This window comes from Haliotis rufescens, unplaced genomic scaffold (assembly GCF_023055435.1).
Source record: "Haliotis rufescens isolate VD_foot unplaced genomic scaffold, xgHalRufe1.0.p SCAF_7, whole genome shotgun sequence".
In the NCBI taxonomy this organism is placed as follows: Eukaryota; Metazoa; Mollusca; class Gastropoda; order Lepetellida; family Haliotidae; genus Haliotis; species Haliotis rufescens.
The window spans coordinates 13065955-13093878 of record NW_025964361.1 but is presented as its reverse complement, the minus strand read 5'-3'; the positions used below and the strand labels follow the sequence as shown (position 1 = coordinate 13093878).

The 27924-nt window shown below is 42.0% G+C and overlaps 1 protein-coding gene across 1 annotated transcript; it reads left to right on the top strand.

Annotated features, from left to right (window-relative positions):
* The first annotated feature begins 166 nt into the window (after positions 1-166).
* Positions 167-26615, top strand: LOC124141890 (sodium-dependent proline transporter-like). Its single transcript, XM_046510072.2, has 15 exons — positions 167-361; positions 3424-3544; positions 6114-6245; positions 6697-6918; positions 8787-8937; positions 10113-10251; positions 13855-13989; positions 14219-14322; positions 17853-17977; positions 18177-18289; positions 18569-18700; positions 21346-21445; positions 22701-22801; positions 24296-24451; positions 25881-26615. Exons 1-15 carry the CDS (start codon positions 344-346, stop codon positions 26175-26177), a joined length of 2046 nt encoding a protein of 681 aa, XP_046366028.2. The 5' UTR covers positions 167-343; the 3' UTR covers positions 26178-26615.
* Positions 26616-27924: the final 1309 nt, after the last annotated feature.

Here is a 27924-nt window from a genome sequence, read left to right as displayed (position 1 = left end):
GAAATGATATTGTCCATTATATTTTTAAAATATTGAATAAATAGAATTGCCCGGGACATGTACGTGTTCACTTGCCAACGTTCCCTACGCCACCTACGAAACAAAGCGTCATCTACAATGTAGAAATATAAATTAATATGCCACGGCAGGTGCCTGGATCGTGATGGGACTACAATGGCTGGTGAGGTCCACATTGTCGTGGCAGTGTTATGGTAGTAGGAACTCCCGTGTAACGTGTTGGACTTTACATTTGGGTTCTACCAGAGTCTTAATCTTGTGGAATACCTGCCCTTGCCGAAGTGACTCCTTCTCAATTCTGTAGCTCACCTTCAATCTCTACACGATGGCCTTGGACAAGGAGGTAAGTTGAACGCTTGGCGGCCTGTGTATGGCACGTACGTGTTATGTTATACTTAAGACCGTCCTTACCATATGACCTTGCAAGATAACAGATGAACAAATTTGGACAATATATGGTTATTAAATGTGGTAATAAATTATGTTTTAGAGGAGGTCATTTGTACGGGTTTAGATAGGTCATCCGACAAATGCCTTCAAGTTAAGTATTAAGCTGGAGTAGAGCAAATAGCTCTACATTATACACAACCAACTGCGATATATTATTGGTGGGGACGTTTTGTACATGTTTGGAATTTCAAATCCCTATATTCGCATCACATCGAAGACCAAACAAAATGTACATTTTCACATTTCTATGAATTTATTCAAACTGAAATTGTAAATGTACTCATAATTGTAATATTCGTAACACGGGACTGATATACTATAGCTAATTGTAGCTATGTACATCATCTGAAGATGTTGTTGTGCCATAGCTCTGGAATGCAATCGTTCCATTGTTTCAAGTATTCATTCAAATGCACGTGAATATTTAACGTTTCAAATCGAGCATACCGTATCATTTATGAAACACGACCAATTCCCCTGAAATCATGATTTCGTACTGACCCCATGTCATAGCGACTGAGTGGGAATACGTTTAAACAATAAAGTGTGAAAAAACATACAGACTTTGACCACTGAATTGAAAATCAAATGGAAGAATGCTGGATACAATAGAGCGCCCTGTCGTAGCATTAATGAGCAGTAATTTCGTGAAGGACGTGTTTTATTACATCCCTGATGAACTACACAGACACAGCGGGCAGGCAACATTGTTTGTCAGTCAGCTACTGTGACACGCCTACTATGTCAATCAGCTGCTGTGACACGCCTACTATGTCAATCAGCAACTGTGACACGCCTACTATGTCAATCAGCTGCTGTGACACGCCTACTATGTCAATCAGCAACTGTGACACGCCTACTATGTCAATCAGCTGCTGTGACACGCCTACTATGTCAATCAGCTACTGTGAGACGCCTACGATGTTAATCAGCTGCTGTGGCACGCCTACTATGTCAGTCAGCAACTGTGACACGCCTACTATGTCAATCAGCTGCTGTGACACGCCTACTATGTCAATCAGCTGCTGTGACACGCCTACTATGTCAATCAGCTGCTGTGGCACGCCTTCTCACGTGTTCACAATTTATTGACTCATAATACATGAATCATCAAGTGTTAAGTTGCACTAAAATATATATGTATGCGTTTAACAAAGGTTAACTAATGCATAAAGATGAAGCTATCTAATCTGAAATTCTTAGGTAAGTGAGTCAATTGTGATACACGCGTTTCCATTTTTTTACGAAATCTCTGCTAAAAGCAGAGTCGATTGTACAATTCCGACTATATCATGAACGTATGTTTCTAAATCATTATCAAATAGTGATAATGCCAGGTGTTCGCGAAAATGTGAGCGTATCACTGAGAGTGAGCGTCACTGATATTTTAACTTGCAAATGCCCTGCACTTATGTACCATATAACGTTTTGAAAGCTTTTCTGGGGCCTTGATTGTTGTCATTTTGATCAAACAACTTTTGAGCATGAGACGTATGCGCGGGAAGAACATGCTCGATTGTACCTTGTAAGTTTAAAATGTAAACACCAAAGGCTGGAGCTGTTGAAATATTGCTCGACATAAAGGGAAAGTTGTGGAGAGGTTTTTGTCATCCTGAAAGGTTATGCATGGGTCTAAATATAAAGCAGAGGTGGCGGTCTCACTGTTCTTCTTTTTTAATTCTAGTTCAGGAGGGTAAATTTGAGGAAGGGAAGTAGCTATTGACCTTTTTTAACGATATCGGATCATCGATATACCTTAAGCTTAAGTGAAACTTCTTTGCAAAATTACCTCGTTTTTGACTTTGCAGAATCCGAGCAGAAAGATTCAAAAGCATCAAAAAGACATCAGCAAAAAGGGGAGTACAGTTGGTGCCTACATAAGGACGCCAGTTCTTGCCTGAATGTCTCACCCATAAGGACGCCACTTCTTGCCTGAAAGTCTCACCCCCAAATTTAAAATAGATGTTATCAATGAGGAAGTCCAGCCTTTCACATATTGTTTTCTCAGTAAACTTCAGGTGACATTAGCTTTCATTTTTGACAATTTGTCCTGAAGCACTGAAGATAGCATATGACTATAGGACATATGGTCATCATGTTTGTGACAAATGCCCCATGGATCAAGGAATGATGTTTTCCTTCAGTTTGCCTTGTTTGATAGTGGGGTACAAAGTTGAGAAATCAGTCAAATTTTGTCCTTTGTTAAGGATTGCTCTTACATTCTATCCTCTTTGCTCTGACGTGATGAGGCACCCAGGGGTAGAAAGAACTATTTGTCATCAGAGGGTGGAATTCAGAAGTACTTCGTTAAATACCTGAGGTACTCAGATAAAGGCATCTCGAATGAGAAACAACATGAAAGTTGTTTCGTGTGGTCGTGTAATTACGTGTCCGTGATGTATCCAAGATTTTGCTTTCAACAGTAAAACTCAATTGTGATGAGTATATCTGTATGACCCAGAAAATACGAACAGTCCCATTGAGTACACCTCACTTCCGTCAATGTTACAGTATGGGAGTTGCGATCGTCGTAGGGCTATCGTTGCTTTGTGGGTCAAGGTACACATACAATATTGCATACAATCATAGTCATACTCGTATACCTTTACTTAGTCTTATGACAGTCCTAGACCTGCGGTTGTTTTGTGAATCCGGTCCAGGGTCAAATTTATGTTCATGCCAATTGATATCGTCACTTTAACGTAACAGTGATGCGTGCCTGTTTCGTGCCCAATAATTGACTTCACTATTGTTTGTGTTTATTGGGGTATTAACGTAAAGAGCAGTGTGCCAGTGTGTTGAAATCCACAAGTTGGATTTACAGAGTGAGCACATCGGTCTACGTTTTCACCTCCATGAACGCAACAAATGTTGAAGTCAATTCTTAAATAATTACAAGCATCAGTATCGGTACATTGATATTCTTGTGTTTGAGGCGGATTTTCTACCTTACAGGAGGAGATAGAACGGGGAACCTGGAGCAAGAAGCTGGACTTTATCCTGTCCTGTGTGGGTTTCTCCGTGGGACTCGGCAACATCTGGAGGTTTCCTTATGTTGTCTACAGAAATGGAGGAGGTAATGTTACCAAGGAGTATCGACAGCTGCCCAAGGGAAGACAACTCTAGGACATAAGATAAATAATTATTTACCCAATTTTTTTTTATGATGATGATGATGATGATACTTCTGGTCAGAAATTACTCGTTTCGTGTGTGCAAATACGAGTCAAGGGGAAGTAACCAGATGTAACCTGTGATGTTTTGCTGTATAAATACCGTGTGTGCGTAAGGAGATGTATCATAGTCACATTTCCAGGTCACTGTCAAGATCATTCCTTACGGAAAAGACTTCAGTTTTGTCCAAAAGGTACTGGCAGCATATGGTAGCGATAATTCATATTTGTAACACTATCTATGTACAACAGTTTGATTGACTGAGATCGACCATTGTAACATAAGAATAATATAAGCTGTACCAGTATCACGAGGGATCTATGTGTTTTTATTCGTCCTACGTATACCGTAGGTAACACTTACCGAGGGACACATAAGGCCACATTTGTACCTTGTGATACTGCTACAACGATTTTTTCGTACCGACATGTTTCAATCTGCCATTGTAAAAGAATTAACACGAATTGAAAATTAATAGAAATCAGCTGTTCGATTGAGCTGGGGTTATCTTGTGCTGTGGCACGTGACTTTCATAAACTCATGCGTCGTTTTCTTCATGGCGGGGTATAAGGTTTTTTTTCTCCGAGAAATCCAAGTGCAGCCTGTTTTCTACGCGGGGGATTGCAAGGGATCTATTCTCACGCTCAGAACTATATTTACATAGTATTTGTTTTAAAACAAATCCAATCGCAACTTTCTGTGTTTGTGTGTGTGTGGGGGGGGGGGGGGGGGGGGAGTCATTTTGTAGCCGCAAGATTTGAATCGAGCTAGAATTCCACTGTTCATGACAACCATCTTAACCTCAGAAACAGCACATCAAAAACATTAACCTATTGTTCAGTTACAACGTGTACCATGTGCCGAGCCACGTTAAAGTAGGATACCCTGTGGGATTCAAGTTAAGATAAGCTCAGTTAGGTTTATCATAAAACATTTTTTTAGTTTCAATGATGACGATCCCATGTAACCGCCACAGGTTCATTAACAACTTCGGAAAGTTCCCCCGTCACGTTTAACGTGTCGGCCATTTGGACGTCGTGTACTTGAAGTAAATGCATTACGACGCGCTGTCATTATGACTGACTTACTGAGGTATTTCTCAACAGCTATTTTCAAGCTGGACAGTAAAATGTCTGATTTTACCCGAGCATATAGAGCATGATTTAGTTTTTAGCCCTTTTAGTTAATATTTTGAAGTAAATCAAACTTATATCACGCACCGAAGTGCTTCCGGAACACAATCGTTAATGACTCAGACACACAATAATACTTCAATATTGTTTACTTTACTTTTGGTGTCATTTGGCGCAAATTACACGAGTTGAAAACAAGATGTTTTTCAGCGTAAATACGACGTTACTTTTTCATACTAGCGCATTTTTGTGTCAATTTTAGCTTTATTATGCTTTTTCAGGATTTGAGTCAAAGTATTACCTGTGTGATACATTCCGAGATATTTAAGAAAACCGACCCTGTGCGAGTTAGTTGGCTGCGTGGATATATTTACTGTCAAGGCTGTTGGAATACTCTCTGGGTAGTTAGTATTAGCATGATACATTGCTTTGAAAAGATTTATACAGCAGGGGTATTAATGAAAACCGTTCTTGTTGAAGACATTTGTATTCCAGAGCAGCCAAATACAAACCATTTTGAATAAGAAATGAGGAATTATAAATACCTGTAATGATACATTAGGGCATAATCAACGTATGTATTGAAACGGGGCAGTGGGGTAGCCCAGTGGTGAAAGCGTTCGCTCGTCACGCCGAAGACCCCGGTTCGATTCCCGACATGGGCACAATGCTGGAATATTGCTAAAAGCGGTGTAAAACCATACTCACTCTATATTGAAACAATACAACTGTTTTAGTCGTGTTGAAGTTCGCAGTAAAGCTACAAAGATTGGAACAGCTGTTTATTTTTTGTCCATTCATCTTAGATATTAACATCTGTAGTCATGAACAGTGTTCAATACATGCTTCTGTCTAACATCAATGTGTGCTGCACGCTCGATTTAACGGGATATGACTCAACATCAGGTTACAGTTCGTGTACTTTCTCTCGGTGAATATGGTTTGATATACTCTTTGTGTGGCTATGTGCATCAAACCGCTTTCCCGCGGGATACGTTTAAAACTAATTTATCTTACCGTATCAATTATCCTTTACCGTACTTACACAACAAAAGGATATTCGTTTATATTTTGGCTGTGCGCATCACGTACATTTAAAGTCAATATTAATAGTGTGCATGAATTGCAGAGATTACAGACGTCGGAAAAAGAACGGTAAAATGTCAGTTGCCCTGACGGCGCGGCATATTTGTTCCGTTAATACATGGAAACTGACCAATAACATTGAAGTATTTGACAAGGTAAGATAAGCGGATGTGCAACCCCTTTACAAATCAGTACTGGTACCAGTACCAGTAACACTAACACACATTAACAGCGAATGATACTGTCCACCAGCTACGTTCCTGATCCCGTACCTCATCATGCTGGTGATTGCTGGCCTGCCGTTGTACTTCATGGAGTTGGCCGTTGGTCAGTTCTCATCCGAGGGGCCGGTCACTGTGTGGAAGGTCAGCCCCATATTTACAGGTAGGCTTCCCCCCTGACACAAGTCCCTGTTTCCCCAGCATGTTTTGAAAATAATATTAACAAAATAACAATCTTTTCTACGTCACTAGTGTGTCCCGAATGCATTAACGACGTCGGAAATGTTTCAAGGTTGTTTTTTGAAATAACCTTTTTGTATTTGTGTCTGTAATGGTATATATTCATTGCATTTCATAATAAAATTATGAAGATGGTGATTGCTCCAGTCTTACTTCCCACGTGTTTGTATAAATCTGTTGGCATATAGTTCACAAATCTGGCATCGACGATGATGAATGAAATACATGTACAATGTAGCTTTGGATATACATCTACATACGTCCCAATGGTATTTGTACCTAACGGGTTATTCTTTCTCTCCCTTGGCTTCTTTGTAGCACTCCGTCAAGTAGTGTGTACATAGGTTTAATGCTCTATTCTATTTCTCGCTCAGGTATTGGGATCGCCATGGTTACCATCAGCAGTATGATTTCTATTTATTATAACATCATCATTACCTACGCCATGTACTACTTGTTTGTCTCCCTTGTCAACCTTGACCTTGAGGTGCCGTGGGCGACATGTACGAACACGTGGAATACGGACACGTGCAGGACAGAGGCGTTTCCCGACCTCACTGGGATGAACGAGACCGCCAGGCTAGACAGCATGTACGGTACGTGCTTCAGTGAGTGAGTGAGTGAGTGAGTGAGTTTGTCTGGTGCGCTATAAAAATGGATATGATCATTCCCGTGGGAGAAAAACGGAAAGTGATAAAGTGGTATAATGCTGACATGACATATATGTGCCACCGGAACTGCACTACTAACCGCGGTTGAACTCGAGACTAATCTATTTCGGGATAATAAGATTTGTATTCATGTCGTATGTCTTCGATGTCATACAGTCCTTTTAACGTCAAGTGTCGAATATTCGGATTACCGTCACTTGTACATTCCTATAATGTCAATTGTCTTACATTCCTAGACCTGTTCCCGTAATGTGTCTTACATCCCTGTCAACGTTAAGTGTCGGACATCCCCGTCAACGTTAAGTGTCGGACATCCCCGTTAACGTTAAGTGTCGGACATCCCCGTTAACGTTAAGTGTCGGACATCCCCGTTAACGTTAAGTGTCGGACATCCCCGTTAACGTAAAGTGTCGGACATCCCCGTTAACGTAAAGTGTCGGACATCCCCGTCAACGTTAAGTGTCGGACATCCCCGTCAACGTTAAGTGTCGGACATCCCCGTTAACGTTAAGTGTCGGACATCCCCGTTAACGTTAAGTGTCGGACATCCCCGTTAACGTAAAGTGTCGGACATCCCCGTTAACGTAAAGTGTCGGACATCCCCGTTTACGTTAAGTGTCGGACATCCCCGTTAACGTTTAGTGTCGGACATCTCCGTTAACGTTAAGTGTCGGACATCCCCGTTAACGTTAAGTGTCGGACATCCCCGTTTACGTTAAGTGTCGGACATCCCCTTTAACGTTAAGTGTCGGACATCCCCGTTTACGTTAAGTGTCGGACATCCCCGTTTACGTAAAGTGTCGGACATCCCCGTTAACGTTAAGTGTCGGACATCCCCGTTAACGTTAAGTGTCGGACATCCCCGTTAACGTTAAGTTTCGGACATCCCCGTTAACGTTAAGTGTCGGACATCCCCGTTAACGTTAAGTGTCGGACATCCCCGTTAACGTTAAGTGTCGGACATCCCCGTTAACGTTAAGTGTCGGACATCCCCGTTAACGTTAAGTGTCGGACATCCCTGTCAACGTTAAGTGTCGGACATCCCCGTTAACGTTAAGTGTCGGACATCCCCGTTAACGTTAAGTGCCGGACATCCCCGTTAACGTTTAGTGTCGGACATCTCCGTTAACGTTAAGTGTCGGACATCTCCGTTAACGTTAAGTGTCGGACATCTCCGTTAACGTAAAGTGTCGGACATCCCCGTTAACGTTAAGTGTCGGACATCTCCGTTAACGTTAAGTGTCGGACATCTCCGTTCCCGCCAGGACTCGTACAATCCTGTTGACATTAAGTGTGGGACATTGCTCCGTCGATCAAGTGTCGTACATTCCTGTTGCCATCATGTGTCGTGGTTTTATAGTAACCGTTAAGTGTAGTACTTTTGCGTTACCGTGAAGTGTAGAACATTCCTGTTACCGTCAAATATTGTACATCTTTGTTACTGTCAGTTATCTTACATTCCGGTTACCTACACGTGTCGAACATTCCTGGTAGTGTGAATCACATTCATGGCGTGAGTGGTTAAGGCGCACGACTCCCAAGAAGTTATTCATACATGAAAATGGCGTTTCGCACAGCACGATGAGAATATTGTTTGAATAACGAATCTAAACAGACATTTCATTAATTAATTATTAATTAATGTATCTCTCGCTAAGATAACTGCAATTTACAATTTTGCTACCTGACCTACTGTTTATTATGGTGAAAATGCAGTCTTCAATATATCTATCAACATGTTCCTTTGAACAACCAGCAATTATTGTATCACGTTGTTACTTTCATTTGTCTAGAGGAGCTATACAACAGCACGTGTGTGTCCGTCGTCACTTCCAACAGTACATTGCTGCCTCAATTTGACAGCATCAACTCCACCATGCTGTCAGACCGAGCGTTCGACTCCTGCAAGTTTGTGTACACGTCCGCCAGCGAGGAGTACTGGACGTGAGTTTGGGTTCAGTTTATGATGGGGATACCCGGAACTCCGTGGTCCCAGGAACAGTTCAAAGTTGTGGCTCATGTCGGGTTCCGCTGGTCAAGGGTTCGATTCTAATTTTCGCCCAATTCTGATGTTCTCGTATGCTTCAACAAAATTGGTAAAGGTTCTCGACTTGGGCTCCAACATTAAACTGGCATGCCATGAAATACTGAAATTCTGATTAAGATGATATAAGATTAATTTATTTGAAGGCACGGTTGTTGGTAATGTATGAAAGAACTGATGTTCAACTTATTCTGTTCAATATATGACTACTTTACAATCTCATTAAAATCAGATGTTTGTTCTCTCTATGCTAAACTAAGATCTGAGGACATCCCATTAAGGGTCACGTCAGAACGACCTTTCATCCAACCAATCAGAGCGTCGCTTACCAGATCATGAAAGTGACAGTCGGAATGTGTTTTCGTATCATGCAACCACGAAATTTTTAACATGGGTAATTCCGAACGACAGTTACGGGTTTTATGATTATATTCATACAATCTAGGCCATCTATAAGCCATTCCAGAATGTTATCGTCAGTTTTAATTTTTTTTAATCGAGAATGCGTCAAAATATGTTTTGAAGCGAAGTCGCCAGTTTGAAACTAGTGTCGTAAAGCTCGAAAACGCTGCCTTCTGATTGGCTGATGTCGATTGCTTGTCAGTCATTTCATTGGTCGGTCAAAAGTCGCGAAAGGTCGTTCTGACGTGACCTGTAATGGGATGTCCTCAGATCTTTGTTAAGCTGTGGCGAAAACAAAGATCTGATTTTAATGAGATTGGACTACTTTAAAGCTAGTTAGTGAGTTGGGTTCAACGCCGCTTTGAATTGTATCTCATTTACATCATGGATTGTTAGATTAATCTAGAAGGAAAGACCCAAACCATGACTGCTCGTTGAGGCCCACGACCACGATGTAAGGGATAATAATCACGTCGAACCTTGGATTTAAACGACTATATGCACGACTAAGAAATTCCACTCGACACATTTTGTTAGACCACAAACTACTAACGTCCATTGTCATATTACTATTATTCAATTTTCGTTATATTCGCGTATATTGTTTTGAGTTTACGACAATCATAGAATGTATTTTAACAATGTGTTTATCATATATACATGGGCCACTCAGGCGCTCTGTGCTACGTCTACACGAATCAAGCGGAATCCATGACCTTGGCGACGTCAGCGTGAAGCTTGTAGTGACCCTCATCCTGGCATGGATCCTTATCTTCTTCTGTCTCCTGAAGGGCATCAAGTCGTCGGGGAAGGTAGCTACGCTTCTTACCATACGCTACAGTAGTGACCACACACGTGTGTCATCACGTTCACGATATGGATGGGTGTAACTATCATGTACCGTGTTATTGCCTTGTTACCAAAGATATCTGAGAGAGGATTACAGACACTGTACAGAATTGAGCCCCTTGCTCGTGCTAGGTCGGTCAGTCCCCCAGATGTGCCTCGATAAGGATATCTGTCTATCAGCATCAAGCAGGTACATTTAGCCGAAGCTATTTCAGGCTCTTCATCCCTATTTTGTGATGTAACTGTAATACCGCTCACCGCGACCTTAAAACTCATCCCTTAATGTCTTACACTCGCTGTTTACGAGACCAAGTGTGGTCTTTACTGATTTTATTTGCTTCAGTTTTGTTTGGCCTTTGTTTGACTATCTTACTGTACGACTATGTCCAAGTCGATTTGTGTAAATTCCGTTGTCCCAACTTTCGATTTTTTAACACTTGGAGTTCAATATATGGATAACATGTGAGAAAATTGTTTGAGGGAATTGATCGAAGGAAGGGGAATCCGTTCATTGAGTATTCAATACCATACCTACAATATATATTGTTCGGATGAACAATATCTTATTTCTCTGACAATCTGAATATTGTTTCTTCTTTTAGAAACGAACTTGTTTAACCTTTGAAAAAGGCAACATTGTTATCAATCTTGAAAAAGGTAGCTCAAGAAGTTCTTGTCGCGGTTATAGCCTATGTGCCTGTCTTTTTGCACCACGGAACGGAGTAGGAAATTTGTAGAATTTCTTTCAGGATACGACGTATGTCATACTTCAATGTGCATCTTAACTATGGCAGTTAAAACACTTGGTGTGTATATATGATTGCCTTTTGTTGTTTAGCACCGCACACAGCAAAATCCCAGCTGTAATCCAGCTATAGTCTGGACAAGACAATCAAGTGAATGACATAATGAGTTTCGATCTACGCAATTTGTATAAGATGACATGCATCAACAAGTCAGCGAGCCTGACCAACCGATCCCGTTGGTCGAATCCTACGACAAGCGTGACTGAAGACCAATTCCAACCCGGATCTTCACGGGGTTATTCAGATACTGTATAGACAGCAGAAAACAACCGTTTACGTTATTTAACACTGTCAATTATGTACATAGATACAATACAATAGTAACTCATAAACTCCATGTGAAGCGGTAGGCCAGACACACGCGACGTAACGTCCCCTGTAAAGATCAGATCCTCGCCATCGATCTCTTTTCAACTGTTTATTTTATGGTTATACAAGAAAAGGAAATTGATGTTATTTTTAATTTAAATGAAGCGTTACTGTTGTGAGTGGGATATCTGCTGATAACGGGAGTGATAATTACTGTTATATCAATTGTTCACCTTGTTTATCGAAAAACAGGAAACTAAAATAAATAATCGAAAATAATGATGAAGGGGAAAGCCTGTGACAAATATGTGATACATAGCTATTCAATACATACTGTACATACATGTAGTTCTATGAAACATGTAAACGCTGTAACATAAGCGCGATGATGAGCCAGATACTGGATCTCAATCAAAACAAAAACATGTCCAAATATATATGGGAAGTTCAATTGTGTGACACCTAAAAGCAGAAAAACCTATCTAATCTGATGTTTTCCAGCTTGATTTTACCGGCAATATAAACTTCTTAAAACCTGGAATATACACAATCTTTAGTTTGCAATTGTATCTAAATTATTTCGTAAAAGGATTTATTTTTAACTTTCATTTGAAAACAGAAACATGAGCACATATTGGCTTAGATTTAAGTAGTGATTCAAAATGCTTATAAACCTACTGCCACTTTTGCCTATTATATTGTATGTATCGTCGTATCTCATCGTAACCTTGTGAGAGGTACTATTTACAAGTTAGAGCTGTTCAGAGATATTACATTTGAATTTTAAGACCTACATGTATGTTTTACATTTGAAGTTTTATAAACTGGCTTTTCGAAATGAATGGGATTCTTGGTTGGTTATGAGTTACAGTTCTCTTTTTACGTGAACATTTATGACGTGAATCGAACTCTGAACCTAAGTTTTGAAAACCACTGTTTTCCCACTGAGCCAGTTTATAAAATGTTGTTCAATTTTATGTGTTATGACTTCAGTTGTGTGCATGTTGCTAGTGGTCTTCCTCTCTCTTTCTTTGATTGAATACCTATTATACCGCGACACACTGTATTGTTTCACTATAAGGTATCCCGATGTTTTCCTATTTTTTTCTGACATTTCTTGCATTTAGTCGGTTAAAAAAAAAACTCCTCGGTTTAGGTTGAAAATGTAAACCTTGAAGACATGTTTTATCCTTAACTTCAAAATTATGATTTTGTCTTGCAAGCCATCAACATTCTTGAAAACAGATTTAACATAAACTTCAACTTTACACAAATTCAATTCGTTTTGAGTACAAAATTTGCTTAATTTGGTATGCCATCGTCTTCTGAGAACAGGGATTGATATTACACGTACTTTCTTGCAATTGCCCAAAGTGTAAATACATATTATAGTTCTAGTGTCGTCGATGTACGAGGAGGTATCACAACGTTTTGAGTCTAGCATATATAGAACTGAAATATTGCTTTCTCATCACTATAATAAATCATAAACACATGCTGATGATGCAGTTGGAATTGTACAATGTACATTTATTTATTTATTTATTTATTTGATCGACTCAATCTCTTCAATAAGTTGGCATACTGTCAACCATACATAGTTGTTCTCCATGGCAAGTAATCCATGTGTGTGTTATGCCTTTGCTATGAATTATAAACTTCTTGGTTTGAGGAGACCCGACGAACTTCCACTCCATGGATTCTTGTTTGCTCCGGGGATAATAGTGATGGATCCAGGTATCATCACCTTGTAACAAGGCTAAAATGAACATCTTCTGGGTTGCGATTATATATGGTTAACGGGACATTAGATGTAGTGCCCTGCGTACCGATTATTTTGCCAGATATAATTTTAGGAACAAACCTTCGACAGATGTAGACGTTCATGAAGGATACAAGAAGCATGTGTTCTCCTCCAACTCATGGAGCGTCATGAGGACGATGTCTGTTCTATTGTGGTGCTGGTGGTGGGTCGCCCGGCGTTTTATTGTCATTGTCGCATATGATGAGGCATCCAGCCTAATACAGCACGCAACCGTTCATCAATATTCTTTGGTTGTAGGCCAACTGAGGTTAAAATATGCTCTATGCTGAGTTTGTTTATTTCAATGCTAGGAATATGGTACCTCCGTCGAATTAAATTATCAGAAAGTCAAAGATGACTCGACACGCGCAGCTGAGTAGTGATATATACCACACGTAATCATAAGAACAAGGCCAGGTTCAAACTTTCTCATATCCCCTCGTACTCCTGACCGCGTATGCTGCCACTCTCCATTCACTCTCTCACCCTGGTAAGCAGTTAAGGAACTTTGTGATTAAATTAAGACCGATCGCACCAAAGCCCTGTGTTCGATTCTTTACATCGGTGAAGTTCAGTCATAGTTTCTACAGATACGATATTGCTGGATTATTTCTTGGTGTCAAATGCCCCTTACTCACTCACTCCAGGTCGTGTATTTCACTGCCACCTTCCCATTCGTCATCCTACTAATCCTCCTGATCCGGGGCCTGACGTTGCCAGGATACGAGAAGGGCATACAGTTCTATGTCGTGCCACAGCCTGAAAAACTGCGGGAAGCCAAGGTAAGATAATAACTGCACCGTTTGCTTGTGCTGTTATTAATTTACAAAATTAATTGTGTAAATATCATATTGATCGTACGAACTGAACCCGTGTGTTCGATATTATTGATCAGTACATTAAATGGGTCAGTATTTTAAAACAGAAAATGTTGTATGGATCCCATGTCAGACGAGTGTAGATATATCGGTATGATATCGAGTCTTTATCTTAATGATTCTATGGTTACAGGTATGGGGTGAAGCAGCCACACAGATATTCTACTCCTTGGGGGTTGGTTTCGGCGCCTTGCCCACCATGGCGAGCTACAATAAATTCAACAACAACATCTACAGGTGCATGTAGAAAGACTGCTGGTGTTTGTTGTCGATGCTGTGATCATTGGTGAAGTCGTGAGGCTGGTCATACAGGTTCAGAAACTTGTTATTTGTGAAAGATGTGATTATGATCGTGTTTATGGTAGTCATGGTTATTGTTTTAGTGTTGATGGTCGAGGATGTGGTGGTGGTTGTAGTGTTGTTGTTGTTGGTGCTGGTAGTTGTGGTTATAGTGTTGTTGGTGGTGGTGGTTGTGGTTGCAGTGTTGATGGTGGTACTGGTTCTGGCTGAAGTGTTGATGGTGGTGGAGGTTGTGGCTGTAGTGTTGATGGTGGTGGTGGTGGTTCTGGATGTAGTGTTGATGGTGGTGGTGGTGGTTCTGGCTGTAGTGTTGATTGTGGAGGTGGTGGTGGTTATGGCTGAAGTGTTGATGGTGGTGGTGGTGGTTCTGGCTGTAGTGTTGATTGTGGAGGTGGTGGTGATGGTTGTGGCTGAAGTGTTGATGGTGGTGGTGGTGGTGGTTCTGGCTGTAGTGTTGATGGTGGTGGGGGTTGTAGCTTAGGTCGTGAAGCTGGTCATACAGGTTCAGACGCTTGTTGTTTTGTGAAAGATGTGGTTGTGATCGTGTTGGTGGTGGTCGTGGTTATTGTTTTAGTGTTGATGGTCGAGGATGTGGTGGTGTTTGTAGTGTTGATGATGATGGTTTGGGCTGTAGTGTTGTTTTTGGTGCTGGTGGCTGGGGTTGCAGTGTTGTTGGTGGTGGCGGTTGTGGTAGTTGTGTTGATGGTGCCGGAGGTTGTAGCTGTAGTATTGTTGTTGGTGGTGGTGGTGGCGGTTGTAGCTGTAGTGTTAAAGATGGCGGTTGTAGCTGCAGTGTTAATGGTGGTGGTGGTGGTGATGGTGGCTGTAGTGTTGTTGGTGGGGGTATTGTGGTTGTAGTGTTGATGGTGGTGATGGTTGTGGCTGTAGTGTTGATGATGGTGGTGGTTGTGGTTGTAGTGTTGATGGTGGTGATGGTTGTGGCTGTAGTGTTGATGATGGTGGTGGTGGTGGCTGTAGTGTTGATGATGGTGGTGGTTGTGGTTGTAGTGTTGATGGTGGTGGTGGTTGTGGCTGTAGTGTTGATGGTGGTGATGGTTGTGGCTGTAGTGTTGATGGTGGTGGTGGTTGTGGCTGTAGTGTTGATGGTGGTGGTGGTGGTGGCTGTAGTGTTGATGATGGTGGTGGTTGTGGCTGTAGTGTTGATGATGGTGGTGGTTGTGGTTGTAGTGTTGATGGTGGTGATGGTTGTGGCTGTAGTGTTGATGGTGGTGGTGGTTGTGGCTGTAGTGTTGATGATGGTGGTGGTTGTGGCTGTAGTGTTGATGGTGGTGGTGGCTGTAGTGTTGATGGTGGTGGTGGTGGCTGTAGTGTTGATGGCGGTGGTGGCTGTAGTGTTGTTGGTGATGGTGGCTGTAGTGTTGTTGGTGGGGGTATTGTGGTTGTAGTGTTGATGGTTGTGGCTGTAGTGTTGATGGTGGTGGTGGTTGTGGCTGTAGTGTTGATGGTGGTGATGGTTGTGGCTGTAGTGTTGATGGTGGTGGTGGTTGTGGCTGTAGTGTTGTTGGTGGGGGTATTGTGGTTGTAGTGTTGATGGTGGTGGTGGTTGTGGCTGTAGTGTTGATGGTGGTGGTGGTGGTGGCTGTAGTGTTGATGATGGTGGTGGTGGTGGCTGTAGTGTTGATGATGGTGGTGGTTGTGGCTGTAGTGTTGATGATGGTGGTGGTTGTGGCTGTAGTGTTGATGATGGTGGTGGTTGTGGCTGTAGTGTTGATGGTGGTGGTGGTGGTGGCTGTAGTGTTGATGATGGTGGTGGTTGTGGCTGTAGTATTGATGATGGTTGTGGTTGTGGCTGTAGTGTTGATTGTGGTGGTGGTTGTGGCTGTGTTGTTGTTTGTATTGGTTGGGGCCACAGAGTTGATGGTGGTGGTGGTGGTGGTGGTGGTGGTTGTAGCTGTTGGGCTGTTGGTGGTGGTGTTTGCAGCTGTAGTGTTCCTGCTAGTGGATATGTTGGTGGTGTTTGTAGCTGTTGTTGCAGTTGTGGTGGTTCTGACTGCAATGTTGATGGCGATGGTGGTAGTTGTAGCGTTGATGGTAGTGGATGGGGTTGCGCTTGTTCTGTTAGTGTTGTAGTGTTGGTGTGGATAGTGGTGTTGTTGGTTTTGGTGTTGGTGTTCGTGTTGAGTTGATGTTGATGGTGCTGGTGTTGATAGTGTTAGTGCTGGGTGGTAGTTTATGGTATTTGTGCCGTTGTTGTTGCGATGGACTAAATCACCCTGGCTGTGTTTGTAGTACTGACGTAGACGCCATAGACGACCATGGTCTTGACATACCCCGCACTGAAAAAAGCCAGCGATCTGATTATCTATAAATATGATATTTTTCCCTCTACATCGTCTGCTAAATCAATGACGCGACATTTTTCAATGCGAGGTATGTCAAGGCCAAGGTCGTTTATGGTGGTAAAGGGCTTATTGAGACGAATAAATGTACCTAAACTTATCATACCATCAAATCAATGTGTTGCGGATGACAATAGGCCATCGTCCAACAGCAGTCGCAGAATTGTCCGAGGTTCCGAGGCATTGGTTCTCTACGAGTTATGTCTCTCGTGACAAAGGAATGAACAATCCTTGAAAAATTTCATATCCACATGCATGCACACCTGTTGCTCAGCATACGGCATTTAACAATATGCAACAGTCAAACATACCGGCCGCTGTTCCTCTTCTTCCGCCATGTTTTCGTCCGCCATATCACACCCCAGGCCGTCGATTCACGTCGGTTTCTCTCTCATGTAGCGCACCCAGTTCGATAAGCACACTATTTCATGGCTTGCAGTTGCTTGAGTCTGCTAACATTAGTGGCGGAAACAAACAAAGTTGCAACTTGTAGAACATAAACTCAATTCAGCTCACAATAACCAGCGACACCAAACTTCGGCGATATTAGCCATTGTGCATGTTAGCTCGGCGCTACAATGCACTTGTGGAATGTTTCGAGTCACGTGCTATAATTGAAGCAATTAAGCATAAAAACTTAAATTTAAGAAGTCTTCTTATTGCTGCATGTGGTTATTGATAACCACACACTGAGCGGATAATGAATAATAAACAATAAACAACCCATTTTAGAGCTGTTCTAATGTGTTTGAAACGTAAGTGTGTCTCTTACAGGCAACAGGCAATTAGGTGGAACAGCCCGTCAGTTCGTGGATTTTCAATTTAGGGCACCACTCATTTCTCTTTCTTTTTAAACCCATCTCTAATAAAACACAGGTTAGTCTTAAATTTGGCATCTTTGAAAAGTAAAAAGGTTTGCTCTACCCCCATGTATGGTGTAATAAAGTATTCTTTTGCCCTGAACTATTATAACGTCAAAGCACTCGTGCTTTAACCATAGCAGTTCATGGCAAAACTATACTGTACTACACTACGCATGGGGGTAGAGCAAACTTTATTTCTTAAATAAGTTAACCTTTAGCTACCAAATAACATCTCTTTTTCCAGAGACGCCATTGTGGTGGCTGTCATTAACTGTTCCACGAGTATTTTCGCTGGTTTCGCCATCTTTTCTTTGCTGGGTAACATGGCGTATACTACGAACCAGGAGATCGCTGACGTCGTGGATCAAGGTGATCTCTATCTCTATCTCTTTCCCCTCGTTTACTGATTTGAAACATTTTGTCAATTCAAACCGGCAACTAGACGTATGTTCATATAATCAGGAAAATGGATTAATAAATTTGTCTGTAGCACAGAATTATTTTTTTAAAATAATTCACTTATAATTGGTCTACTCCTTAACGCACTGATTCACACATTTCTTCACAGGACCAGGTCTTACTTTCATCGCTTACCCAGAAGGACTTGCTCGACTCCCACAGTCCTCGTTTTGGGCGTTTTTGTTCTTTTTTATGATCCTTACTGTGGGACTGGACAGTCAGGTACATGTACACTCAGAAAATGTTTAGAATATGTTATTAGTTACAAATGTGAACATTTGTCTGATATTTATTTTAGAACAAAGAGTATTTGTACTTTATCAGGATGAAGTAGATTTCTGTACGCTATTGAAGTTGGCAATACATGTAGTTCCAAATCCAGGGGATTTTTATATATGACACTGCATTGTCCAGAGAGTCACCTTAGATCCAGACATTAGAACCCCATGAACGGGGCTAGACGAATCTATAAGTTATATCCTATGTGACCTTTGTCCGTAGTTCGCCATGATGGAGGCAGTGATAAGTGGCATCTCCGACATACATCCCAAATTCTTCCGGAAGAACAAGGCGGCCTTCACCTTCTTCTGTTGCGCAGTCGGCCTCCTGTTGGGTATTCCACAAGTCACCGCGGTAGGTTAACCTTCTTCTGTTGCGCAGTCGGCCTCCTGTTGGGTATTCCACAAGTCACCGCGGTAGGTTAACCTTCTTCTGTTGCGCAGTCGGCCTCCTGTTGGGTATTCCACAAGTCACCGCGGTAGGTTAACCTTCTTCTGTTGCGCAGTCGGCCTCCTGTTGGGTATTCCACAAGTCACCGCGGTAGGTTAAGCTTCTTCTGTTGCGCAGTCGGCCTCCTGTTGGGTATTCCACAAGTCACCACGGTAGGTTAAGCTTCTTCTGTTGCGCAGTCGGCCTCCTGTTGGGTATTCCACAAGTCACCACGGTAGGTTAACCTTCTTCTGTTGCGCAGTCGGCCTCCTGTTGGGTATTCCACAAGTCACCATGATAGGTTAACCTTCTTCTGTTGCGCAGTCGGCCTCCTGTTGGGTATTCCACAAGTCACCACGGTAGGTTAACCTTCTTCTGTTGCGCAGTCGGCCTCCTGTTAGGTATTCCACATGTCACCACGGTAGGTTAAGCTTCTTCTGTTGCGCAGTCGGCCTCCTGTTGGGTATTCCACAAGTCACCACGGTAGGTTAAGCTTCTTCTGTTGCGCAGTCGGCCTCCTGTTGGGTATTCCACAAGTCACCACGGTAGGTTAACCTTCTTCTGTTGCGCAGTCGACCTCCTGTTGGGTATTCCACAAGTCACCACGGTAGGTTAACCTTCTTCTGTTGCGCAGTCGGCCTCCTGTTGGGTATTCCACAAGTCACCATGATAGGTTAACCTTCTTCTGTTGCGCAGTCGGCCTCCTGTTGGGTATTCCACAAGTCACCGCGGTAGGTTAACCTTCTTCTGTTGCGCAGTCGGCCCCCTGTTTGGTATTCCACAATCACCACGGTAGGTTAAGCTTCTTCTGTTGCGCAGTCGGCCTCCTGTTGGGTATTCCACAAGTCACCACGGTAGGTTAACCTTCTTCTGTTGCGCAGTCGGCCCCCTGTTTGGTACTCCACAAATCACCACGGTAGGTTAACCTTCTTCTGTTGCGCAGTCGGCCTCCTATTGGGTATTCCACAAGTCACCATGGAAGGTTAACCTTCTTTTGTTGCGCAGTCGGCCTCCTGTTTGGTATTCCACAAGTCACCACGGTAGGTTAAGCTTCATCTGTTGCGCAGTCGGCCTCCTGTTGGGTATTCCACAAGTCACCACGGTAGGTTAACCTTCTTCTGTTGCGCAGTCGGCCTCCTGTTGGGTATTCCACAAGTCACCATGATAGGTTAACCTTCTTCTGTTGCGCAGTCGGCCTCCTGTAAGGTCACCACGGTAGGTTCTTAGGTCTTCATTTCCCAACTTTTAAGGGTACAATCAAGCATGCACTTTCCACGAAGATTTCAACGTGTGTCATACGACTCTTGCTTCAATGCCCTAGGATAGACGTGTTGAGGACGTTTCCAAATTGGATGCACCAGGAACAAAACTTATGTCTAAATTATTTACTTTGTGTTTTTTCAGGTGAACAATTGATTTGCACTCGCATGTGTTTATGACAGGTGTTTTGTTTGTTTGTTTACTGTTAAACGCTGCACTCAGCAATGTTCCAGCTATATGACGGCGGTCTGTAAATAATCGAGTCTGGACCAGACAATCAAGTGATTGACACCACGAACATCGATCCACGCAATTGGGATGCGATGACATGCATCAACCAACTCAGCGAGCCTGACCACCCTATCCCGTTAGTCGACCCTTACAGCAAACATGGGTTGCTGAAGACCTATTCTACCCCGGATCTTCACGGGTCTTAAGACGATGGGTGTAAGCTCGCGGGCAGGAGACGCTAACCTTTTCGCGAACTCCTGATATCATCACTATTTGATAGAGATTCCTGAACACATGCTTATAATAAGGTCGAAATCATTCAATGGAGCTTTCTTGGCATTATGGAAATAGTTTTGTCACTAAATTTACACATAAATCAGGTTTATCTAAACACACTGTTTATGAACCATGGTTAGCTTGAACAATGAATAAAATGCGTTGCACCTTTCCCTGAATGAGAAATAATCTACTTGTCACAACGTTTGAAAAACAAATATGGCATAGAAGTTTATGTAATAGCTCCAAAATGTCCTATTCTCATTTTAAATTAACGTTGAAGTGAAAATATTTGTGAAATATTTGTATTGTGTAACCTTGAGTAAATTCCGGACATGTATGTCAAGGTTTGGTGCAGTGCACACTGGCGGGAAATAGAAACTGGTAGAAAACTTAACATCCCTCGTGAAGAAAGATTTTGCAGACTATGTCAATTTGGCAAATAAAAGACGAGTTTCATTTCCTGCTAGTGTGCCCTGCATATATTCACCTACGCCATGTCTATATTCCTTCAAAATATGATCTACACCCAAATGTCCATAAGTTTGATATTCTTTTATCTACAGCTAATAATTATTAATATCGTTAAATATCTATATCACAGTAAAGAAGAAAGAATACGCATTTTATCATTGTGACTGTTGCCATAAATATGCCATACCTTTTGTTCAAAGGGCCTGAGTACAAAGTACTGAATAAAGAATTCATAAAAAAATATCGTTTCATGCATGTGCAAATTGTGCATTTCTCTAATACATTGCGTGTACAATGAGTATTTAACTCCTGGCTATCTCTGTGTCTAGGGTGGTATCTACGTGTTGACACTGATGGACTGGTACTGTGGCAACTACAACCTGATGATAGTGGCTCTGGCGGAGATCATCTGCCTCATGTATGTGTACGGTGAGTAGCGGGATGCTGAGACTGGCGCATGGCGCTTTCATTTAATTACTACATCAAGAGAGCTTCTCCGTACTTCTGAAAAGCAGATCCCAGGTCTTCGGGGCTGGCTTATGTTATCTCTACTTATTCACCGTGCAGGTGTGAGGGGAGTCAGGGCTGGTCTATATTATCTCAACTTATATACAGTGCAGGTGTGAGGGGAGTCAAGGCTGGTATATATCATCTCTACTTATTTGCCGTGCAGGTGTGAGGGGAGTCAGGGCTGGTCTATATTATCTCAACTTATATACAGTGCAGGTGTGAGAGGAGTTCAAGGCTGGTATATATTATCTCAACTTATATACAGTGCAGGTGTGAGGGGAGTCAAGACTGGTATATATTATATCAACTTATTCGCCGTGCAGGTGTGAGGGGAGTCAAGACTGGTATATATCATCTCAACTTATTACAGTGCAGGTGCGAGGGGAGTCAAGACTGGTATATATTATATCAACTTATTCACCGTACAGGTGTGAGGGGGAGTCAGTGCTTACATATATTATCTGTACGTATTCACCATGCAGGTATACCGGGGTTCAATGTTGACATGTATATTAGCTCTTACTTCTTCACCGTGCAGGTGCGAGTTGAGTCAAGGCTTGAGTATGTTATCTCTACTGATTTACCGTGCAGGTGTGAGGAGAGTCAAGGTTGACGTATAATATCTCTACTTATTCACGGTGCAGGTGTGAGGAGAGTCAAGGTTGACGTATAATATCTCTACTGATTTACCGTGCAGGTGTGAGGAGAGTCAAGGTTGACGTATAATATCTCTACTTATTCACGTTGCAGGTGTGAGGGGAGTCAAGGTTGACATATAATATGTCTACTTATTCACGGTGCAGGTGTGAGGGGAGTCAAGATTGACGTATAATATCTCTACTTATTCACGGTGCAGGTGTGAGGGGAGTCAAGGTTGACGTATAATATCTCTACTTATTCACGGTGCAGGTGTGAGGGGAGTCAAGGTTGACGTATAATATCTCTACTTATTCACGGTGCAGGTGTGAGGAGAGTCAAGGTTGACGTATAAAATCTCTACTTATTCACGGTACAGGTGTGAGGGGAGTCAAGGTTGACGTATAATATCTCTACTTATTCACGGTGCAGGTGTGAGGAGAGTCAAGGTTGACGTATAAAATCTCTATTTATTCACGGTGCAGGTGTGAGGGGAGTCAAGGTTGACGTATAATATCTCTACTTATTCACGGTGCAGGTATGCGGAAGTTCATGGCTGACATCGAGATGATGATTGGACACAAGCCAAACGTGTACTGGATGGTCACGTGGTTTGTCCTGACTCCAGCAACTATCCTGGTAAGTTAATCCTTCTTGTTCATCAGACAAACCTGGAATTGAACCCAAATCAGAATCCTGGCACGACCAAGTTGCGGAACTCTGCACAGCAAATTGTGGTGACTCAGACCACTGGCTCATCTCCGAGTTAATGGTAAAGTGTGTCAATCTACCTTTCAAGTTAGAGTGCAAGTATCATGAAACATAGAAATAGAGTTTTCCTACATCATTATGTAGCCAGCATGATGTACAATACGATGGCCAGGAAAAAAGTGTGAAAACGTACTCTTCATTAAAAGTACGTATTTTGAGGTCTGTATTTGTGACAAGATAGAGGAGAATAGTTTACGTCTTTAATCAGACTCAGACGAAGGAAAGTACAGCGTCGAATGAGTGTTGTTTTATTGTGAATAGGTGAATGTCTAAGTGTTAAAAGGGGTGAAGAGTAGGTCAGCTTTGGTGAGAACGTGTGCAGCCGACCATGACTGTGAACGTGGACTTGCCTGTTGTAGTGTGAACCGAGGGGCGGGTTGGTGCGATCAAGTGCGTAATTCTGGAGGTAATCCTCCAACGGGACCATATACGGAGCCTCTATATATATAGGCCCCGCCTCCTCTGTATATAAAGGTTCCGCCTCCTCTGTATTTACGTTTCAGCCTTTGAAATTGATAGACAGAACAAAAGGCATATAAACCTTATTTACGCGCCGCTTTCGATGTTTTGAATACGATACTTGCATTAACGATCTATCCAAAGTTGTGTATACCCATGAGACTTGCATTTTAACAATAGAATTCACAGAGTATCAAAACAAACCTCACACAGTCAGATTTGTGTCAAAGATGTTTCACCCTAATTTGTACGCTAATGGAAGTATATATTTAGATATATTACAGGACCCGTGAATATCCGGGTAAGAATAGGTCTTCAGCAACCCATGCTTGTCATAAGAGGCGACTAATGGGATCAAGTGGCTAAGGCAAGTGACTGAGTATGGTTTTACGCAGCTTTTAGCAATATTTCAGCAATATCACGGCGGGGGACACCAGAAATGGGCTCATCACATTGTACCCATGTCGGGAATCGAACCCGGGTCTTTGGCGTGACAAGCGAACGATTTTACCACTAGGCTACCCGACCGCCGCGAGTGGTCAGGCAAGCTGACTTGGTTGATCCATGTCATCGTATCCCAACTGCGTAGATCGGTGCTCAAGATGTCAATCACTGGATTGTCTGGTCCAGACTCGCTCATTTACAGGCCGCCGTCCTCTTGCTGGAATATTGCTGAGTGCAGCGTTAAACAAAAACAAACAAAAACAAAAAGACATATTACAGAATTGTTAATACTGATTAATACTGATACTGCACGCATTACAACATTTCAGCTGTTGAGATACCAATGCCCATTTATTCAGAAATACATTTAACCTAGCCATTGTGTTAACATAATTGCACCCAAATGAGTTGTTTCTTACCTGTCTTGTGTCATCCTGCGTTTGTTTCTCATTCCACCAGTTCATCATCATCATCTCGAGTGTCCAGAACTCGCCCGCTAAGTACGGAGACTACACGTTCCCCACGTGGGCGCAGGGCGTGGGGTGGATGATGGTCGGCCTCCCCGTGCTGCTCATCATCATTGTAGCCTCCGTCCAGATCCACAGATACGGCTTCGTGAGTTCCTCCTGTTGTTGGTATCAATGAAGGATCTTGAGAAAATGTCCATTTGCATGATAAACGTTAGGAGCCTCATTTCTAGGTAATTTTCATGAAGCCTCGTTACGTCTTTTACGAGTCAAAGTGCCCCACTCTGTGTAGAGTTCAACTCAAGACACACATGTCAATGCTTCAGATGATAATTATCATTGGAATGAACTCAGACACGTAAAAGAGAGTGAGTGAGTGAGTTGGGTTTAACTCCGCTTTTAACAGTATTACTGTTATAACGCGGCGTGTCAGCTTAATGTGGGAGGAAAGCCCACTTTGGTGAAACCCACGAGCACGGGTATGGTGCTGACAAACCTAGAAACATAATCGGGGCGAACCGGGATTCGAACCCAAAATCATAGGTTTCTGGCGTGCCCAAGGGGCGCAACTCTGCATACAAAGACGAATATTATAACGATTGTTGACCAACAATCGAATATATCCTTCAGTATCGTATTTAGAGATACTGAGTTTGAAATCAATAGATCTGTGTTTCTATAAACCTTACAAAATCAGGCCCCGACCACTAGCGCACTACTTCCGTAGTCGTGTTGCATTATTGCGCGAAACAATGTCACTTATTTCGAATCGTTTTCTACAATTTGTTGTGTATTAGTGAGTACTTTAGCAGTTATGCATTGAGTATGAGAAGCTTATTGAATATCTAGAATTGCTGGGCGGAAGAGGTGACTGCATTAGATCGGTGGTCGAGGTATATCCCTTCTATATATATGCTTACAGACGTGCTGTAAAAACTGGTGTCGAATTGTAAATATTCCTGAAAAAGGATATGTGAAAATATTTTATGTGGTGCTGTTATTTGCAAATAATGGAAAGATCAACTGGTTATCTAAGATTAAGCACTTGCTCTACACCAATGGTTTTGACTATATTTGGGAAAATCAGTCTGTTGGTGACGTTCTTCAATTTATTTTAGAATTTACATTTCGGTTAAAGTCTTCCTTCGAACAAATCTGTAACAGTTAAAAAATGTATAGTTATTCTTTGTATAAAACGTCATTTGGTCTAGAAAATTTATCTAAATGTAATCAGTATCTCTAAGTTTTCAAACTGTCTTGCAAAACTAAGTTGTATTTCCCATCAGTTAAGAATTGAAACGGGATGACCCTGTAAACAAGCAAGATGTGAGAGAGCATGTTTACTGTGTAACAACTAGTAAAATGAAGATATTTTAAAGAATCATGCTATGTATATATAAGTCTACAGAACTAAGATCAGCTGTAATAGAACCACATAACACTGCCCAACGGCCTGGGTCGTATTTGTATTTAGTCAATCAAATATGCTTGGTCTAGTATCGATTATTTTCCAAACCTGGAATACCGCTGACCGCGGCATAGAACACCTCAACTCACTTGCGCATTAACTATTGCAGAGAAACTCCCTGAAACCTACATCAGATTGGGGTCCAGCAAATCCTGAGTTTCGGACAGGGCGTTATGCCAGGGATGAAGACGGTTCTCTCACCATGGGCGCGAAGCGGTCCACATATGCCATCGCTAACTCCGGCTATACCCCGGATGTGGAAAGAAACGATAAGGGAGATAACCAAGTAAATCACACGAACCAATACAGCATCACGCAGTGTTCGGACACTGTCACGTTCAGGAGTGTTCCCCCGCCGGACTACAGCCCCGAGAGACTTGCTAGGATGCAAGTACAGAGGATGTAGACAGGAACGGCATAGATCAGCACAATGTACACTTTATAACCTGTCATCTTACTGTTTGTTGAACTTTCTTGTCTTGTCCTATTTGGTCTATACTTCATTCACGCCCTCCTCTAACCACACAACACACACCATATCCATCCAACGAACATACATCACCTATCCACACCCACACCCACGAACACCCACATGCTCACCAACACCGTTACCACTAACCCCACCTGTGTGCATCTGCCCTCAACATATGTATTGCTATAAGTTCTATTAATTCATAAATTTTCAAAAGGTGGGGGCCCCTCGACACAAAATATCAAAACCCTCTCTCAGATAATTTTACTGCCTACACCATACTACATTTGGTTTTCAAAAGGTGGGGGACCCTGCACACACACACACACACTAACACTAACACTAACACTAACACTAACACACACTAACACTAACACACACTAACACTAACACACACTAACACTAACACACACGCACACTAACACTAACACTAACACTAACACACACACACACTAACACTAACACTAACACAGAGACGCACGCACACACACTAACACTAACACTAACACACACTAACACTAACACACACACACACACTAACACACACACACACTAACACTAACACTAACACACTAACACTAACACTAACACACTAACACTAACACAGAGACGCACGCACACGCACACACACACACACACACACACACACTTGTGACTTGTCCTGTCCAGACTGCATTATTTGTTAAAGCTCAAAATAGCCAGAATGAAAATTTAATACTTCTCATCGAAACTTTCAATGCTTTGGGACTGAAGACGAGGTTAGTTTTCGTTAATTCTATGTTTTGTATTATCATATTATCTCCCTCGATGGCATATTTACTGTAATAATATAGCAGGTTGTCGTGGATATATTTGATAATGCTGTGGTGGCTTTGTCAACTTTTCTCAAATAAACATCTTCAATCTACAATTTTCCGTGCAGTTCAATTGATTATATCCCGTTGTAACGACACATGTGTCTGAGACCAACAGTATTCACAACTGTAAAATGTCAATATTTCCTATACCTTTCTAAGCATCAAGGAAGTGATAATTATTTCTGCAAACATTTGGCGCTGTTTTCCTTCCCGAGAAAACAAGACATACGACATGAATGCATGTACGCTGCTAATTGGCAATAAGTACCACAGCTTGTTCTTTTAATTCGGATTACAAATAACTTGTTTGCACGGAAGACTTAACAATAATTAAGAGTGTATTGATTAAACTTTATGCTCTTAAATGTGTTAAGAGAAGTTGGAAATGTTGACATGTTTTAGGATTAATGCGCTCTCACGTTCTGCATGTGTGTTGACTGAGCGTCATGTACATTGTGTGTGTATTCCAGTTGTGCATTATTCGCATCATTGTTTGGACTTTTATGCATCCTGCTTTGTAATCGTATCATCAGTATATAATCAACAACATTTGTCCTTCAAATATAATTTTGGTCATCAAATTGTAAGGGATTGTGGATATTCGTGATCAATATAATTATATTAAAGTGAATGCCAATTACCCGCCGCACCACGGACCACTTCACTGAACTGCACAAGATCTAATGGATAAGCACCTGCTTCACCTGTCCACTTCACTGTACTGTGCAAGTAGATTTAATGGATAAGCACCTGCTTCACCTGTCCACTGCACTGGGCTGCGCAAGTAGATCTAATGGATAAGCACTGCTTCACCTGTCCACTGC

Coding starts and splice junctions, on each gene's coding strand:
- LOC124141890 (XM_046510072.2), top strand. Junction 8,938..10,112: donor GCCAGCGAGGAGTACTGGAC/GTGAGTTTGGGT, acceptor TGGGCCACTCAG/GCGCTCTGTGCTACGTCTAC. Junction 13,990..14,218: donor AAAAACTGCGGGAAGCCAAG/GTAAGATAATAA, acceptor CTATGGTTACAG/GTATGGGGTGAAGCAGCCAC.